This window comes from Amphiura filiformis, chromosome 8, assembly GCF_039555335.1.
Source record: "Amphiura filiformis chromosome 8, Afil_fr2py, whole genome shotgun sequence".
NCBI lineage: Eukaryota > Metazoa > Echinodermata > Ophiuroidea > Amphilepidida > Amphiuridae > Amphiura > Amphiura filiformis.
In genome coordinates, this window is record NC_092635.1 from 38,344,488 (window position 1) to 38,364,838 (window position 20,351).

Here is a 20,351-nt window from a genome sequence, read left to right on the forward strand (position 1 = left end):
GCAAGGCATTGTCAGTTATATCCTATATCATATATGAATCTTGTTTTAAAGAAGATTTTAATTGTTTTACTTGTTTTTCACCTTGCGACGTATGTTTCCAAAAATGTGTGTCACTTATGAATGTTGCTTACAAGTGGCATGCCATATTTACTTTGTATCTGTTACACAAAACAGAAGCATTATGATTTTAAAGCTTCTAATATTCAAGGGATTATCCAAGGAGCATATAGCTATTACTCTGCATTTGTATTTCTTGAGGTGTATTCTTTAAGGGCTCTGGTAGCAATGTTTGCGCAGTATTTTTTGTGGGACATGACAGCACATCAGACATATCGAATTGTTTTCTGAATACGAGGAATGTCCTTTTGATATCAAATAATTTGATTTTTTTTTTTGAAAATGGCAATATAATACAAATTTATGGTAAATTATTAAAAATTTATATTTTTTTTATTTTTCATATTTAACAGTCCTCAAAGTAAAATTTATAAATCTAGTGATATGTACTTAACATGTATGTAGGTGTTTGGGGGAAAAAATCTAGATCTTCAAAATTTTCAAATGATCGCAGGCTTTTCCTCTCAGCTACATACACTTTAAGTAAATATCATTAGATTTATAAATTTTACTTTGAGGATTGTTAAATGTCAAAAATATCAATTTTTAATTTTATTTGCCATAAAATTTGTATTATCGCGAATTTCAAAAAAAAAATCAAAATTATTTGATATCAGAACGCCATTCTTCGTATTCAGAACGTAATTCGATATGTCTGATGTACTCTCATGTCCCACAAAAAATACTGTGCAAACGTTGTTACCAGAGCCCTTAAAGCCATATTATAACATTTGCTGAGGAGAACGCCCTCACAAAATTGTTAAATTCTGGTTTTTACACGATTGTAATGTACTTTAGTCAATAAAGATACTCTGCAAAAATCAAGACTATAGGTGCTGTATCCGTATTACAACCGCGGGAGTAACATGCATGGGCGCTAGTATAGTAAATTACAATTTTCTATGCTTTACCTAACTTGTTCGGCTCAAAATTAAAAGGGAACATATCTGACAGTAAAAGCTAACATTTTATGGAAAATAAATTCTAATCTATTTTTACAGAAATGTTATAATATGGATTAAATAAATTTCGTTTGCACAAAACCAGAAATTTACTCACGATTGACGGTTTCGTCTATCATGGGCGATAGACATCTTCAGAATGATGATGGTAGATCCTCACCACTTCCGGTTTGCCGGATCCTGACCGTAGATGGTGTATCAGCCAGGAGAGGATCATAAACGTGACTTAAGAAGTGGGCGCCCTCGTCTCTATTCATGACGCTGGCTCCCCTTTTCCTGATCCAGATGGATTCCTTTATGTGTCTTGAGTTGGGGTCACACTCTTTGCAAAGGATTTTCGCATTGTCCCAGTTAATGATGTGGTTTTGTTGCACGGCATGATCTGCTATGGCGGATTTTGACTGTTCACTACTTGACTGTTTACGAGTTTGACAAGTAAAGTTTTGCTTTGTCTTGGACACCCTAGTTGTTTCTTTCTGGTGTTCATTGAGCCGAGTTTCGAACTTGCGACCGGTTTCACCTATATATGAATACCATCATCATTCTGAAGATGTCTATCGCCCATGATAGACGAAACCGTCAATCGTGAGTAAATTTCTGGTTTTGTGCAAACGAAATTTATTTAATCTGTATATCTACAAACCTGATGAATCTATTCAGTGTTATAATATGGCTTTAAGCAGAATTCAAATTGCAGTTATGAAAGTATCAAATCAGGACATGACTCATATGGCCCAATAATTTTGAAACCAAAGAAGTGATATCTTGTTGAGTGAAATTGATAGCGGTGTGAATGACTCTGTCACAGTCTCCTAGGACCATTGATTATTGATATTGAGAAGTTAAGTCCCCCATCTCAAGATCAAAAACAGTCTGTGAAATGAAATTGAATAGCCAGACAGGTTGCTTTAAGAAACACCAGTGGCATATGGGTTAAATAAAATAACATGGATATTTTTATACTAAACTGGCCTCAAAATGAAACTTATAATTTTTCACAAGGTCATATCTTAAAATCCTCTCCATAAAAATGAACAAAAATTGCACACAGGATTACTTCAATACTCTACTCTAAACACATGTCAGTCTTTCAATCATGTGTACCTCACCAATATTTTGTTCACTAATTTCATTAATTTACTTTCAATAATTAGTTTTTGATATGTGCATTTTGTTTTTTCTTTGTTTTTTCCTTAAATGTTAACATAGGATATGTCATTGATGGACATGACAGCTGGTTGGTTGGACTCGCATTTTGTTGTCTACCAACCTGCTGCCATGTCAAATAAATGCCATATACCTGTATCAAGGGGCTACAGAGCTACAGGCCTTAGGGCCTTTACTGTAATTCCTTCACTCACCGTTGTATTATGCATTTCCATAGTTTATTATATATGTATTATTCCTGATATCTTTTATAATGTATTATTCTTATGTATTATTCTTGTATCATGTAATGAGTGAAAAGATAATAATAAATCTAAATCTAATCTAAAAATCTAATCTAACCAAGCAGTTGTCCAACTGACACAACAGCAAAATGCACTGACATGGAACACCTTCCTGGACCAAAATTCACATCAAAACAAATTTCTTTTGTTGGGTTCCAATTATTCGCCTGTGAATGTGGTCCCGGAAGCTGTTCCGTGTTAGTGCATTTTATTGTTGTGTCAGTCGGACAACTGCTTGGTTACTGACATGTGTTTAGAGTAGAGTATTGAAGGTATCCTGTGTGTAATTTTTGTTCATGTATAGGCGAATAATTGGAACTCAACAAAAGAAATGTGTTGGGATGTGAATTTTGGTCCAGGAAGGTGTTCCATGTCAGTGCATTTTGCTGTTGTGTCAGTTGGACAACTGCTTGGTTACTGACACATGTTTAGAGTAGAGTATTGAAGTAATCCTGTGTGCAATTTTTGTTCATTTTTATGGAGAGGATTTTAAGATATGACCTTGTGAACAACTTTTTGAGGCCAGTTTAGATTGAATATTTAACATATGAGGATACTTTCACATACCAGAAAACTATAAATTTTGTGTTCATCAAGAATTTGCATATCTTTCAAGATATTTTGATTCATTGGAATAGAAATATTCTTTATTTATGAAAATTTTGATTTGTCATGCCACTGTATATAAAGTTCAGTATCTATATAAATAAAAGGAAGTCGCTCAATCTTGTCCAGAAGCAGGCTCCGAGATGCTTTCACTTTCAGCTCTGATTTATTCGTACATTGATCGGGTACATATTGCCATTAAACCATCTGAAGTTCATTTTTGCAAAACTATTCAATCACTATGGAAATAACAAAGAAATGGTCGGTTGCTAGGCCGTTGAGGTCAATAACCTTACGGGTCAGGTCATGACAAAAAATGCGTCAAATGCAAGCGTTGTCCATCACGCGCGCTTAGTGGTGAGTCACGCACCTAGACACGCATCGCGCCTACCACATCGCTTTACATCACTCCGCTGTAGGCCTCACGCGTGACTACTAGGCGGAGACAGTGGCGGATCCAGGAATTTGGGAAGGGGTAGAATTAAGCACCATTGTGTTGTGCGCCACATGGGGTTGTCTGAGGGAGGTGTGTCCCCTCAGAATTGGTTTTTAAACTTGGTCAAAGTAAAGGACTAATTTGAACCATTTCGTGGACATTTTAACATTAAAGGGGGGCAAGGGCTGGGTGTGCCCCTGCCTGCATCCGCCACAGACATGATGGGAGATCGTTGGTCATGATCAAAATGCGATATAGTGTAGGCCTATATCTTCCATAAACGTAAAAATGAAAAGCAAATCAAAAGGGTTACAAAATTGTAAACAAAAATAGGAACCTCAAAAGGGGGGCGGGGCACAGGCCCGGTGTGCCCATGCTTGGATTTTCCAAATATTATTGTGTTGCAAATGCCATATTTTGTCATAAACACCAAACAACCGTATTTTCAAAATATTTTAGTAAACAGGCGTATATGCATACAGGGGTCCGATGCCCCCCCCCCCCATCAAGTGTAACCAACATGTTAAAATGTATAGCGCTCTATTTTTGTCTCGAACTGTTTCAAAAGAAACAGAGTAAAACCGTTATCACAGATCTGGATATTCAGAACTTAAATAATTCTCAGTGACAGAAGCTAACATGATGAATAATGATCCACAACAAGATATTAGGGCCTAACATGTCTATAATCTCCTCCGTTTACCATCTTTACTAATCACTCCCGTTTAGTTACCGCTCCCATTTACTAACCGCTCCCGTTTACGCAACTAGCGGGGACCCGCGCAAAGCGCGGGTCTCCCGCTAGTTACAGTAAAAGAAAGTATGTTTACAATGATTAAAGAGTTTAACTTCAACACTACACTATTTTTCGCTCACCTGGAACGTTTTCACTAGTTTGACTAGCGTCTTCAGCAGATGGTGATGCTGTGATGGTATCTTGTCTACGATCAGGATAACCTTCACTGATGACGCCATATGATTGACAGAATGACGCCATAGGATGTTACGATGTAGCGGCGCCCCCCTGGGCATCAGTAGGTTGTCCCAAATTGGGTCTATTTCGAGTCCTTTGTCACGATTCAGTCTCGGTTTCTGAGTTCTTATGTGTATAGCTTCCAGAACTCTGCGGGAATATTCTTTTTGTTCCTGTTCAAGCACTTTCACATTTTCCCAGTCAATCTGGTGTCCTTTTGATCTGACTACGTGCTCCCTGACCGCTGATTTGGAACTGCCAGCAGTGGATTTGTGTTCACTAATCCTTTTCTCTAACTTCCTGGCAGATTCACCGATGTAACTAGCGTCACAATCAGCGCAGGTGATCTCATACACAATTCCAGATTGCTTAATGGGTTCTGTCTTGTCTTTAGGGGCTACTAAAGCACTCCTGAGTGTATTCTGTGGTTTGAAATTGGTAGAAACTCCCGAGTCCTAAACGCTCTCATGTAACTTCTCAGAAAGGCCTTCTATGTAAGGCAGAGTGACAAAACCTTTGTTGGCCGTCTTCGAGTCCGGGTTCTGAGAAGCGCGGTCTTTCTCCTTGGGCTGGCCGCGAAAGAAAGTCCAGTCTTTATATCCACAGTTCCTTAGGGCGTTTTTAACATGAGCGATTTCCTCCTCCTTATCTGTTTGATCTGTCACAACAGTTTCCGCGCGATGAAGCAGCGTTCTCACGACACTGAGCTTATGTTCAAGTGGGTGGTGAGAGGAGAAGTTCAAGTATTGCTCTGTATGTGTGGGTTTCTGTACACTTTCACTTTGAGAGTTCCGTCTTGTTGGCGACAAACTAAGGTGTCGAGGAATGGAAGTTTACCGTCTTCTTCTTCCTCCCGCGTAAACTTTATATTTGGATCAATGTTATTAATGTGATCAGTGAATTCTTCGATGTGCGTAGACTTTATCACCACGAAGGTATCATCCACATATCTTTTCCAAATACGCGGCGGGTGGGGGGCAGATGTTAATGCCTGACTTTCGAAGTATTCCATGTAAGCATCCGCATATAGGGGACTACAGGAACTTCCCATCGCACATCCATAGCGTTGAAGGTAGAATGTCTCTCGGAATACGCAGTAAGGAGTGCCCAGACAAAATCTCAAACAATCAAGCACTTGTTCCGGCTCAAGATTTTCTGCTTCACCTTTCTTCCAGCTGGAATCACTTTTCAAAAGCTCACCGACAACTTCCAGAGTCTTATCTACAGGGATGGAAGTGAACAGAGCAGAAACATCAAATGACACCAAGGATTCATCCGGATCCAATTGTAAATCGCGAATGTCCTCCACGAAGGATTGTGTGTTAGAGATGTGATTTCGGTGTTGCCAATGAGAGGAGATATAATCCCTGACACAAACCGCGCAAGTTCGTAGGTGACCGATCCAATGCTAGATATAATCGGTCTCAGCGGGGCACCAGCCTTATGGATTTTTATCAATCCATAAAATTTTGGTACATCACAGACAGTCGGATATAATTTCCAATAAGTTCTTGAATATCCACTCGTATATGTTTACAATGTTTTGCAATATTTTGTATGTATTTGCACAACTATGTAGTCTAATCCATTGGGCTAATCCATTTATAAGTCCACACTCCCCCTGTGGAAGATATTGGAAATATCTTCCACAGGGGGAGTCTTAATTTCAATGGAACTAGCACATGAACCAACTCTATTTGAAACTCATCCTCCCTCTGTGGAAGATTCAGGAGAGGGTGAATGGAATTCAGATAGGGCTGCCTAATGTGTTCCTTACATGTGAAATTCATATTCCCCCTGTGGAAGATATTTAAAAAATCTTCCGCAGGGGTAGTGTGGATTTTAAATGGAATAGCCCATTGTCCTTGCAGGTCATTCATTCCCTTTTAGAGACTGGATACTTTCCTTTGGTAGGTTATAGATTAAAATTTCTGCTAATGTAAACTCTCATTGTAATCAAACTCTTAAAACAATGGCAATTGTACCATTGCTTCATTACAGGTCAAAAAGGTTCATCAGTGAACAGATTAGAGGAAGCAAAGACAAGAAGCCAATTCTATGCCTCGTTACATGAAGTGGATGCTAAGGTCAGACGGAAAGTGCAGTTGGTATGGAAGAAATTCAACGACAGCATCACTTACCAGGTATGTACCAGATACATTCAAACCATATACAATTCTAAATTTAATCTGATGTTATCAATTGAATTGAAAATCAGAGTTTTTCCTAAGAATTAGACCAGGAAGCTGCCAATACCAGGGATTGGGACCTCACACCATGCACCCAAGACAAGACCCTTAACCACTGTACCACTCTCTGTCTCTCTGATAGGGTGAGGGTGCAGTGTGTAACTGAATCTGTTATGATACTGTCAACATCTATATGATTTATATGCAAAATTCATTATTTTTGCCAGACAGCTTATCTTCATCAAACATTTATGAGATTACAGAATGTGGCATGGAAAAACATTGCCTCCATTTGATATGCACAGGTTAACAACCAAACCTATAATACATGTAGATAAAATCCTCCTGCCTGGCCCACCATGGTACCGGACACCTAAACTTGACCGATTATGCACTTGACAGCAACATGTCAAGCGACAGACTCAAACATTGAGTAATTCTTTAGCACAAGTTTAGTTTGTTCGTGTTGGAGATGTCTGTATGTTTTCAATCATCAAGATATATCACATGGAAATGAACTTTAGTTTACTTGAATAACTTGTTGTTGACTTATCGTCCAACACTTATATATATCTACATGTATACTAATAAAATGGCAGACTCATCTGTGTAAATGTTTGTCTGGTTTTTTGTCGGGCTATGCATGTCATTATGCTTTGACATGGGGATCTGTAATTTCAGACAGTGTAGCATGTTTTTGCATGTTATGGTAAAAAATATTTAAAGAGTATTATTTTTTTTGAAAAAAATCATAAAAAAGCAACTGTGTCAAATAACAGTTACTAAGCTATTGCGTGGCTACGCATCATATTTTGCATTTATTTGTTGATGGCGCCTGCACTGCTTTGCGCGGTTATTTACGCAAATGAATCTTCAAATGAATGAGTATGGGTGTCGCGGTTGAAGTATTGGTGCTAAAAAAATGAAAAATGAACATGATTGGTCGCAAGTGTCCATCTCTCAAATTTACTACTAACCACTCTTGTTTACTTAGCTACCAGGGACTGGGCAAGACCAGCTAGTTTCATAAACATGCATTATAATAGATCTCTAATTTGATTTTCAAAATTTATACACATTCTTATTTTATAAAGTTGTCAAATTTGAATGTGGTGTGTCGCAGCAGTCATTGCTCTGCGATATGTATATGGCGATACCACAACAATTCATGATGCAGCGTGCAATTTGATATATTTTGTAGCTAAGTTTTTTGACACACATTGGTCTGTCAAACTTAAGAATAAAATAAATTGTCAGTGTGTACCTCATCTGAATTACCAGCCTGAATCATATTTTACTAGTTGTTAGGAAAAACAAGTGTACCGAACTTTGTTTTCTTGTGCTGGGTTACATCATTTGAGAACAGAAGGTGTTTATGAGACACACTTGTCTCATCAGGCAGTGAATTGATACAGAGCCCTCAGTTGTTTGAAATTTTCATGTCATTAATCCTGCTCCAATGAAATATCGAATCGTGAGACCGTACTTCTCTTCACATCACAGCTCATTTCAAGTTGTCAGTTGATATTCCAGACAAATGAACATTATATGCAATGTATGTGATCAAGAAAAATAAGTCAAATTTTAGTAAAATCAGTTTCGAGACATAGCCCAAAGAAGTAATTTAGTTTTTGTATTTTATTGTTTACTGCATCATAAGTTAACCATAGATATGAGTTATGGTTGGGTGGGGATTGTAGTGTATTGTAGCATGTAAATTTGGGAATAAATTTCAATGAAATATATTTTGCCATATTAAAATTGAGACACAACGTCACATAATAAGAGAACATGCAGCAGAAACTATGGATTTTATGATGTTGCAAATATGCAGTAATGATTTGATTTAATGCTCAAACTGACTCAAGAGAGCACATTAATATGGTGTGATAGGAGCTTGGCGAAAGATTAATGACTTATTTTGACCATTAATAAAGCTGATAATTAAGGTGCATGCAATAAACAAGTGATATTTTCCTGGAATATTATTCAACATCATTTAATTAGCGACTGGGTGAGATTCCCAGGCTATGAGCTCAATTACTTGCAAGAATGAGCTTGGTAAAATATTGTTATCTGCATACAAGGGCAAGACAAGCTGAAATTTGAGTAAATTGGTATGATGAGGGCAGTGTAAGTGGTAGCTGCAGTATGTAGCCCTCACAACTTGGATCAAGCACTCAGTGTTGTGCTTGCTATATGCCTAGATAGTTTACTATAAAACAACAGAATGCTATGAAAGTGGGCAATGTAATTACTAATTCAAATTCACTGTTAATATCTTTATAAACTTTTGTTGTTTTGTAACTTGAATAGAATAAGACTTGCTCTAATCTCCTCCCAACTTTTACTTTTCCCTATCAATCAATTTTGGGTACATCAGAAAATTGGAAGAACTCATCCTTGATTAGGAGGAACAGGATTATTTTTTTCTTACTTTCTGGAAAGGATAATTTACATCACCCCAATATTCAAAGTTTCACAGCACTTTTTTCTGCCATTATTGGTAGTATCAAAATTTATTATGATGAAAGTAATTGTTCAAAATGTATCAGCATTGTATCTCCAATTCATCCACTGAGTCACATGACTAACTTTACTGCTCAAAAACATACAAACAAACAAACAAAACAAAGGTAAACAAGTTGTTATACATGATTATAGTCAAGATGGCACATTGACATAGTTCTGTCATTTTCTACTCTACTTACGTTAGGAATGATGATGATTTGGGCATGTGATAGGCAAGGATTTAATATGAATCAAGCAATCCCTGTCATGTTTCACTGAACATCACATTGTTGTTCTTGATATGTGTCAACAGTGTATCCAAATCAATTGTGTGTCAGTTTTGTTTCTTATATGTCAAGAAAAAACCTATGTTGAAATAAAACCCTCGGAGAAGGTATCACTACCGTGCCAGTGTCATCGAGTAATTGTGCACAAAATTTGCCCTAAGAAAACACAGCTTTTTCTTCAGAGGAGCAACAGGTCTTGCTTGATCTCTCTGATTATGATAAGCATCATACAGGTTGACCCAACTGGACCTCAAAGTCAATTATGTATAGGGATTACATATTCTCTAGGCCAAATCATGCTAGAGTTTTTTTACAGAAAACAGACTGAAGAAAATGGATGCTTAAAATCATTGCCTTGACACAACATATAACTTTTGTTTTTCTGATGAGTTATAAGATTGCCTTATATGAGATGGCATGTGTGGCTGTTGTGTAGGGTACATTGTATATACCAAGATAGGCATTGAATATCTTATTATTATGTTAGATTTATATAGCTATATTCGTCCTTTGCACGGATCGGCCATCTTGTACCAAAAGGAGGTTCTCCCTGCAAACGCTTGCTCAAGAAGTGCATTTTTATTTCTCACACTTTTCTGGCAACGTGCCAAAAGACTTTTGCAAAGCGTACGCTGTAACTAAGCACACGTTTGACTGGCGTATGCATACACAACACACACTTTGCAGGTAGAACCTCATTTTGAGATGACCGTGCAAAGGGTCAATCTTTTTTTTTTTTAAATCCGACTCATTTTGCTGGATAAGCATCACAAATGATTACCTGCATGCCCGCCTTGATTCACCTCATTGATGTCTAGACATTTTGTCTTGTGAACTCTCACAGGATTTATTAACACATAGGCCATGCTTATTTGTATAACATCTCCTGCATTGAATAGATCAGCTTATTGAAAAAACTCATCAGAGACATCATCTGTAACTGTTAAATGTTGCTATGTCCTTATGTACAGAGCCAAGGTTCATGTATAAGCAATAAAGGAAAGACCCCATAGCCTGTCTAGGTGCATAGCCCGTAGGTTGATTGACACACCATGTTATTAAAACTGCTGAATGTAGCATATGAGGAAATGTTTACACACACTTTCTGTCATTTTGTGAAAAGGTTATGAAGTTTCTAGAGGGTAAATTAATCTATGGTCAAGGTTCTTGGATATGAAGTTCTTACGCATTACCACAAGTATACTGCAGCGTAGGAAAGATTATACATGGAAATTTGGAGTGACTCTAAAGTTTGTTCGGCTTTTATTAGGCAGAAATTATTCTGCTTTTGTTACGGCACATGTCAATAAAGTCCCAACTCACGCTCGCGTAAATTCACATAAGCGTGCGCAGGTCACATTACGCAACAACTAGCGTAAGTACTGTGCCCAACCGCATGCATGCCATTCTATATCAACACACGCTGTTATGAGTCTTAATTTTTCCGCCTTATATAAACCAAACAAACTTTAATATCTGACAGGTGTGCAAATTTGGCTTGACGTGCCTCTGGGTAGATTTTGGCATTTTTCAAGTTCGGTTGGAATATAGATGTTGTTTGTATCGATCCACACAGCATCGGTTTCCATTGCAATTTGGTGGAACTGGAGAGCATCTGAAATTAAAATATGATAGCGAAAAGTAGGTCAAAAGATTGAAATAGCAACACATGGCCTGTTATAATGTCATGGAATTTTGTTCATAGATACCTGTCAAAAGTGACAACATTTGAATCCTCTTTCATTGCAATTCTCACCTGACAGTCTGTGGTTCTCCAGGGTAGTGTAATGTGGGTCACTCACCACTAAAATAAAATTAAGGAATGGGATGTTAGAACTGCTAGAGTAAATTTCCACATTTTCTGGTTGTCAAGAATAATTGAGAAAATTGTGTAGATGTTGAAGCTAGGAAAAGTAGTTTATATCAGGAATGTGTTGGCTTTAATTTAGCCAGGGGTGCGTGCAGAGAGTGCAGTTGCAACAGGATGGGTATATTTAAAGTAAACAGGATGGTGAAATGATACAAAGGTGTGTCTTCATGTCTATGCACTAGTAATATATTCAAATGTTTAACATGAACAGGATGAAATTTCATGTTGTACTGGGCTTGCATAGGGTGAATAGGGATTTGCATATGGGGTAATAGGAGGATGGTTATGCACCTGTAGGAGTAGTGATCATAATATAATATTGTCACAGCAGTACTATTCCCTATTCCAGGAAAATACAACACTAATTGTTTTGGATTAAAATAATGTTGTCCAGTTTTGCCAAATGAAATATAAGTAAAGTAGGTAATGGGGATACGCATCCTGCACAAGAACAAATAAACACAATGGGGAACGATTGCTCGCTACAAGAGGAAACTGAATATATTTAAGAAGAAAGAATGAACAGTTTAACCAACCCAAAGTGTTACAATTAAACATGACAACAAATAAACACAAATCCCGACCGGCATTCTTTCATCGGAATCCTTTAGTTAAATCTAACTGGCAATAAAAGTTTTAAATGTGGCCAATTTGAGGGGAAATGGGCCAAAAATATGCAATTTTGCATGTTTTCTTACAATTGTAGTCACAAAATTCTAAGACTTGTCACAAGTCTAAATATTCCAAATCTTGAGTATAGGCTAAATGTTTGCTCATAATTTGAATATTTTATGTTATTTTGATAATTGGTTATGAAAAAGATTAGAAAATGTGTTTTCCAAAAATTAGAATGCTTAACTTGAAATCAGTCTTTGTTCAAATCTTTGGACTTGATTGTCACAGCATACGCAAAATGCCCTAAAAACACATGTTTATGGCCCTTATTTCCAAAAATTGACCGAATAGTAAAATTCGACTTAAGACTAGGATTTAGCTATGTTTCATTTGGCAAAATAATAAAATATTTTTTTTAATTCCTAAAAAATAAGTGCTGTGTTTTTCTGGAATAGGGAGTAGGACTTAATGATGCAACTCTCAGCCAGGGAAACCATTTTGGGTTTGTCTTTAAAACTAAAAGTGTTAAAATGTAGAATTAAGTTAATAAACTTCCTTGAGTCTTGATGAACAAGCTAATATTATAGCTAAAAGCTATCAAGATAAAACCCTACACACTCGTACACACTAATGTCATAAATTGTAATAACCATTTAAAGTGGCACCTCAACTTCATTCACTTAACTTACTCCAAAAACTTGAGATTTTCATACCATCAGAATACTCTCTATGCATCATATGGGTTAACAAGATGCTTTGATCAGTCTGGGAGAGTGGCATGCTTTTAGTAAATGCACAAAAATCCACTCATGCAAATGATCAATATTAATTGACCAATCAAATGACAGGAATATTTGTATTAGTTATATGAGTTATGAGTTGCATAAATGTTTATAGTACTCACGAAATTCATGAAAATCCATGTGAATATTCAACTTTATGTAAACAAACCTTATTATTTAAAATCTATGCTATAATCCATACAATGCTCTAAGAATATTTGATTTATTGAGTAAACCAGTAATATATCCTCCTCAAGAAGGAAACAATTAACTTTCATATCAAAGAATGTGTTCTGACTTGAACCTTTGATTTTTGTTTGTGGTAAATGTTACATACTCATGCTAGGAATGTGAAAAATTTATATTTTAAAATAAAAGCAAAAGTCCTCCCCATTATTTTACATAAATCTGAATTTACAAACTGTTTGATTAGCAAGTATATTGACATGTATGCCTGGCAGCCAGGCTTTTTAATGTGAGTTCATGTGTGGATATAAGTATACATATTAATTTCAAATTGGTAAAGCTCATAATCACATCTCATAAATAAATATGATATTCAGTATATTAAATCGCTGTTATTGTCCCGTTATTTGAATAAAATAAATAACTAATATCTCATGTAAAGTTGGACTGTACTTCCACTGGAAGTTGCTTCAAAGCACTAATTCATGAGTGTATCCCAAACTGGTTAACAATAGAGAAATGCAAAGCTGGAGCTTCCAGTATCACTGCTAACATAATTGCATAAGAAAACCATTATTATATTAACATACGGTATTCTGTAATATGTAAGTCAGGTACAGATTACTATAATTACAAAGATTAACTCGATTATGACAATTAAATATTGACAATTAACAGCGCATGTGTCTTAATTTACTTCCGATATCGTTCCTCTTGCATTATTCACTGCGGAAATGATTTAGCAAACTACAACTTAGGTATCTGATAATACCAGAGCTGTATCCCTACACCCACTTTGGATTATATATTAATCAAGCACAAATGTGTACTTTATTGTTAAGTCAGTTTTCTTGGTTATTCATGAGGGATGTGATGTTGCAATCGATTAGATTATCCAATAATGCCATATAGTTATCCCTATAATACATCTGCCCAATTAGGTTTTCCTTATATTTCAGCAACATTACTGCAGAATCTCCTCCTAGCTTACATGTATATGCCTCTGCATGCAGAGACTGCTAATTTACCTATAATGCTGGAAGCTTGTTGTCAGTAAGCAGAGATTTTCTAATACCAGATGAAGGTTGAATGACTGCAAAGTGTTAAAATACATTTGTTAAGCAGAAACAAAATGTGTCCCTATAAAAGTAGGCCCCCAATAGATCTTTATATTCCATCATGCACTATTCCAGGGGGTACTCCTGCCACATTCCGCTAGGAGAGTGTTGCAAAATACATCATCCCCCAGGAGGCCCCAATAGATCTTTATATTCCATCATGCACTATTACAGGGGTACTCATGCCACATTCCGTTGGGAGAGTGTAGCAAAATACATCATCACCCAGTGGGCCCCAATAGATCTTTATATTCCATCATGCACTATTCCAGGGGGTACTCCTGCCACATTCCGCTAGGAGAGTGTTGCAAAATACATCATCCCCCAGGAGGCCCCAATAGATCTTTATATTCCATCATGCACTATTACAGGGGTACTCCTGCCACATCCCATTGGGAGAGTGTTGTAAAATACATCATCCCCAGGGTTGTAGAGTTCTGCTCATTAGGATACAGATATGTTGGCTGGTGCTTTCTTTGGAGAAAAGGAACTTTCTTCGTTATGCAGTTTAAGAAATTCAAATGGTGTACGATAACCGATACTTTAACAAGACAAAAATCAACTTTTCTTCGGCATTTGTGCTGTGCATTGAAATAGTTTTACTGGATTGAAGGCACAGTATAAATACCATTATTAATATTGTAAAAAGGGACCACCGTAGCAGTGAAATCAATCATTTAAATACAACTTAAATAGTGAACAAAACAAACATAGCATTGTAATTTAAAGCAAATAAACATTGTTTCATCTATTTTGTTTAAAATATCAAGAAGTGTTCATACCTTTCAAAACTTGTTCAATTTGAACTGAACTTACTCATTCCTGCTTTAATGCAAACTATAAGGTTATTGAAGGTTTCACATAAGGTTAATGAAGGTTACATTTCAGAGCCACTAGGGAGCAAGGACCTGCTATGAACAACTCTTTTCAGAGCCACCTTATAACTAGAAAAGGTAATTCTCCATCCATGCAAAACTGTTCCTAATAGGCTTTATCTAAAGAAATCCTGACAAAAGCTTAGCACTTCTCACCTCGCCTAGGCTTTCATTTTCCTGCTGTAAAGTAAATCCCTCTTCAAGAAATTTCCATTTCTGACCCTTCTATATCCTTATCCGAAGAAGAATCCATTGATACCCCTTACTTTGTACTTTGGGTCAGTAACCGCAACTTTGTAATTCCCATATGTACTATACATCTGTAGCTGAGTTTACTAAAAGCTATGTAGGACTTGAGACTGGATTGATTTTATTAACAACTAATGTAGGAACTACCTGTAAGATGACATACTGTTGAATTACATGAAAAGTATTGAGCATACAAAAAATATATAATAAGAATGTATGCTAGATTTGCGCATCAATATTACACTGGAGTACTTGATGTGTGTATAATGTTGGTTTATTGTTCTTCATGTGAACACATATAAGTAGTTTTGTTGTTTTAAGTCAGGAAAATGTTCTCTCTGAAGAAATGTACATATTTACATTTGAAGATGGGGTGTTCTATTCATAGAAATGTAAATTGATCATAGCACTCTCATTCTATCCATCTTATAAAAAAGGAAGAAGAAGAAAACTGCATGAGCAGCAGATTGGCTATATGTTCAAAAGCATTTGCTCATCGCAAGCTAAGTCTTTGGTTCTGTTGCAATCCAATCTCAAGGGGCTATGATTAAGATTTTGTTTTAAAATAAGCATATCACATGGAAATTGAGTTTCTCTTCCCTATAAGTTACAGTGCGCTCTGATATTTGCCTTTTCATTTATAGAACAAGCAGTCAACTTTATTCATGAATATTTAACAACTGGTTCATCGACTTTATTTGTAAATTTTGTAGAAAGAGCGCACATAGTGCCCAGCTATGATAAAAAGTACTTCAAAAGCTATGAATGTCTTATTACTACATTGTCTGTGTTCATTTTGTTTTATATTAATAATGGCCACTAAAATTGGGCTAATGAAGGCAGCAAATGGAGGACTTGAGATCTAAAAGGGGGTTAAGGGTAGATGAGGTATTATTGGTCGAAGCAACCAAAACAAATCGATTTTCATGATCTAGATCAATATATTATTGAAAATTAACACCTTGATATTTTGCACAAGTTCATTCTACAAATCCTATACTTTGCAAACATGCTTAATTTACTGTTGTTAATGAGTTATGTACGTTTTACAAAAGTGTTGTTGTTTCAGCCCTCTTTACAACACAACTCAAGAACCACAGGACCTACAAAAGTATATACGTGATATTTGAATTCTTCTACACGCTCGCAAGGAAATGAGCAATGCAGTTTTTGCCAAAGCCTACTACCATTCGCAAGATACTGTGAACTACCAAATCGCAACAGTTGAAAATAGTTAATAACCTTAAGTCACATTGAGAGCATTTTTTAAAAAATGGCAAAAACAAGGTGGTTTTTTTTAAATTGTGATAAGATGACATGTGGATGCATGATTATTTCTTGTACATTGTTGCATTGCTGAAAAGGTTATCTTTTGAAAAAGTTGTGAAATTTGGTTGTGTTTGCCATTTTCAAATACTGCTAATCTAAGAAGGTCAAATCCAATATTATTTGACTTGACCTCCTTTGTAGATTTTAAAGTAAACACAATGTGTTGAATATAAGACCATCTTTTTAAAACATATTATATTTAGATGCTTTTATGTTCAAGGTCTCGTCCAGGATTTGATGCTTTATTTTATAATATAAGTTTCAGTGCAAGAAGGCCATGTAGTGTCAGACTATGCATGTCCATGCGTGTGGACTTGTGGACCCCCACCTGGTTGCACCTCTCAGTGTCTTTTTACACATGCTATATCACACTATAAAAACTTCCACACAGAGTGTAGCGAACCGCCTTGTTTATGATTTTGTGACTTAATCATTTTTAGATCTAGAGTCTTTAATTTGAAGGCACTATGTGTAATATTCTGCTGGTTATACCACAGGTAGGAGAAGTCAATTATTTGGATAAAAAGGCATAGTTTCCACCCATTTTACTCTTCTTAATTCATTCTAAAAAATGAAACAAAAATTGCTATTTTACATTAAAGAGTTACAAGTAGATAGCACATGCATACAATAATGCTATCTACAGTAGACAGCAGGATTTCAATGCAGTGCATACTGCTAATAGATTGCATTCAATTGCACACTTAAATATAGTACATACTGCTGTGTTCAGTAGATAGCACAATTTAAATATGGTAAATATGGTGCATGATGCTATCTTCAATAGAGAGCACAATTTAAGTATGATGCATAATGCTATCTTCAGTAGATAGCACAATTTAAATGTCATGCATAATGCTATCTTCAATAGATAGCACAATTTATATACATGTATGATGCATAATGCTATCTTCAGTAGGTAGCACAATTTAAATATGGTGCATGATGCTATCTTCAATAGAGAGCACAATAATTTAACTATGATGCATAATCCTATCTTCAGTAGATAGCATATTTTAAATATGGTGCATAATGCTATCTTCAGTAGGTAGCACAATTTAAATACGATGCATAATGCTATCTTCAGTAGATAGCATAATTTAAATATGGTGCATAATGCTATGGATTGCTATCTTCAGTAGGTATCACAATTTAAATATGATGCATAATGTTATCTTCAGTAGATAGCTCAATTTAATATGCATAATGCTATTTTCATTATGCAACACAATTTAAATATAGTGTGTATTGCTATATTCAGTAGATTTGAATATAGTGTATACTATAGCACACTTAAAATATGGTGCATAATGCTATCTCCAGTAGATAGAACAATGCAAATATTATAATAGCGCATACAGCTATCTTCAGTAAATAGCGTTAATAGTGTTATATCTATAGTAGATAGCACAATTTAAATATGGCCTGGGTGAGGTGTCCAGGAAATTATGACTGGGGAAATTTGCACAGAAGAGGTGGTCAGAAGAAACCGACGGGAAAATCGGATTTTTGAGTCTTGCAATCTTTGGAATACTTCTGTTTTCTTTCCATGTCGTTTTCTTACATCACTGCTATTTCCTGTACATCTTATCCAAGCCAACTAAACCCTTTTCCCGCTATACTGAAGCCTTCCGGATATTCTAAAAAGATTTTAAAAGAAAACCTCTATTTTGAGAATGTTACAGTACTTATCTTTAGTGTGGGTATACGTAGCATTTAATTTAATGCATGCATGATTTGTTTTCAGTAGGTAACATAATTTTTGAATTGGGTAAAAGTTTTTTAAATGCAGTGCATAATATTTCAACATTTCCATCTTGATTGACCACCTTGCTCATCAGTGTTGATGTGCAGCCACAAGTATACCAGTGAAAACAAAAAACAAAAACAATTTTGCTGGCAGTAGTTTTAAACACCAATTTATAAAGTAGAGCAAAGCCCTATATATGAGAATACCAATTAATGTAAGTAAATGGATTTGCTAACTATGTAGGCTTTTATACTATGTAGGCTACTAGATCACAAAACACATATGGCGAGACTCTTTGGCGGTGGGGTTAATTACAGCCAATCTACAAACACGTTCATATATTCATGAAATGGAATTGGAAATAAGTAGACCAAAGCATTACATATCAGAATACCAATTGATATGAATATGTAGAAGTTAGATTAGGAAAGAGTGTGTGAAATTATTAAGATCACACAACCACAGACTCTTTGGTAATGGGGCCAATTATGACATGAATAAACATGTTAATATGAAACATGTTCCTACAAAATGAGAATAAAGTTGCAAATCTTTATTTATGAGTTATGGTCAGATTCATAATCTCTTATTTATAAGCTTTGAAAAATATATATAACTTGCCAGGTTTATTTCACTTAGTATTCAAAAGTCAGTACTTCAATGAAGAATTTCTTTGTTTTCTATTGTTTTCTGACATGTTCAGTGATCTATATTTCCTGTTTGGCCTGGCAACTTCCTGCTCATTTTGTGAGAATATGCCTCATGTATTCATGAAATTATAGATTGAATTGATTGAGTGTAATGCATTAAAACATGCATTGAGGAGCCTGTTGTAATATTAAAATGTTCTCCAGCTTTTCGCCAACAAAGTTGTTACTCGCGTATAACCAATTCTCTCATCTTTTGTAATGATATTACATGTACATCATCTTTTGCAATGCTAATTATGTACATGCGGTAGATGTAGTGAAGTAATCACATGTGCCTATTAGAGTCTTATTATGAACATGTTATATTCCATTCGTAAGGGAGATAAGACAAAATTGGTGCGAATTAAAAATGTTGAGAGAAAAGACATGCAGGGATATCATTACTTGAGCGGAGTGCAAGAAGGTCATAAGCGCCTTGTTATTAATAAATTATGCGGTTTGGACCTTCTTGTACTCAGCTGAAAAGTTTGTACACCTGTAAAAACTAAAGAATAATCTCAATCTGCAAGCTCATACTGATTTCGTCCTTAGGCACCTATATATTTGTGGCTCTTGAACATGTTTAAAACCAAATTACCAAGAGGTTATCCAAGAGATTTTGCTTTGAACATATACAGGGGCCAATGACACATAGGAGGTTTGTTCTAACCAACAACATAGTGCTACACCTGAGTTAGGTATGTTAGCTATGATAACAAAATGTTACATACAAAAACAGGAAAGGGAAGGACTGTTTCAACAAAATTATTTGTCAAACAACAGAAAGCAGAGGTATGCATTATTTATAATGATATCAATCTGAAAAGATCTGAAACTAAAATGTTAAAAATACAAAGATAACATTAAACTACCAGTTTAAGGAACTCTCCTTCAATGTCCTAACACCAACACCCAAAGGTGGTATAATGATCAGATCACATTCTTATTTGTTTTATATTGTTTCAGTTCTGGAATTCTGATAATTATATCATACCTGTTACCCAAGCCAGTGTTCTCTGTCTTGAAAGACAATTATTTTTCAAAAAAAAACTCATTTAAACAAGTTTTAAATAATATTTATATTTCATCATTTAAAAAGATAACAACAGCATCGCAGAAATGTTTAGCTTCGATCCATGGATTGTAAACACATGTATTTCATAACATGTTTATGACACAGTTTATCCATGATTAGATCTCTAACAAAAACTGAAGCCAATGTTAAACACCTTGCTCCAAGATACGTTTTGTTCCCCTATATTAATAACCCTATATATAAATAGCTGTTCCAATTAACAGTCAAATTCTACAGATCTGTCAATTACAGGTGTAACAAGCATATGACCTGATTCCGAG

The 20,351-nt window shown here is 35.7% G+C and overlaps 1 protein-coding gene across 2 annotated transcripts in view; it reads left to right on the forward strand.

Moving 5' to 3' along the window:
• Positions 1–20,351, forward strand: part of LOC140159004 (coiled-coil domain-containing protein 87-like) — a 100,087-nt gene that overhangs the window by 45,254 nt on the left and 34,482 nt on the right. For both annotated transcript variants that reach the window (XR_011859842.1, XM_072182313.1), the window contains exon 22: positions 6,547–6,689. Coding sequence is in view for 1 of the 2 variants with exons in the window: in XM_072182313.1 (XP_072038414.1) it covers positions 6,547–6,689 (143 nt within the window). In the remaining variant the exon portion in view is untranslated. The remainder of the gene's footprint in view (positions 1–6,546; positions 6,690–20,351) is intronic.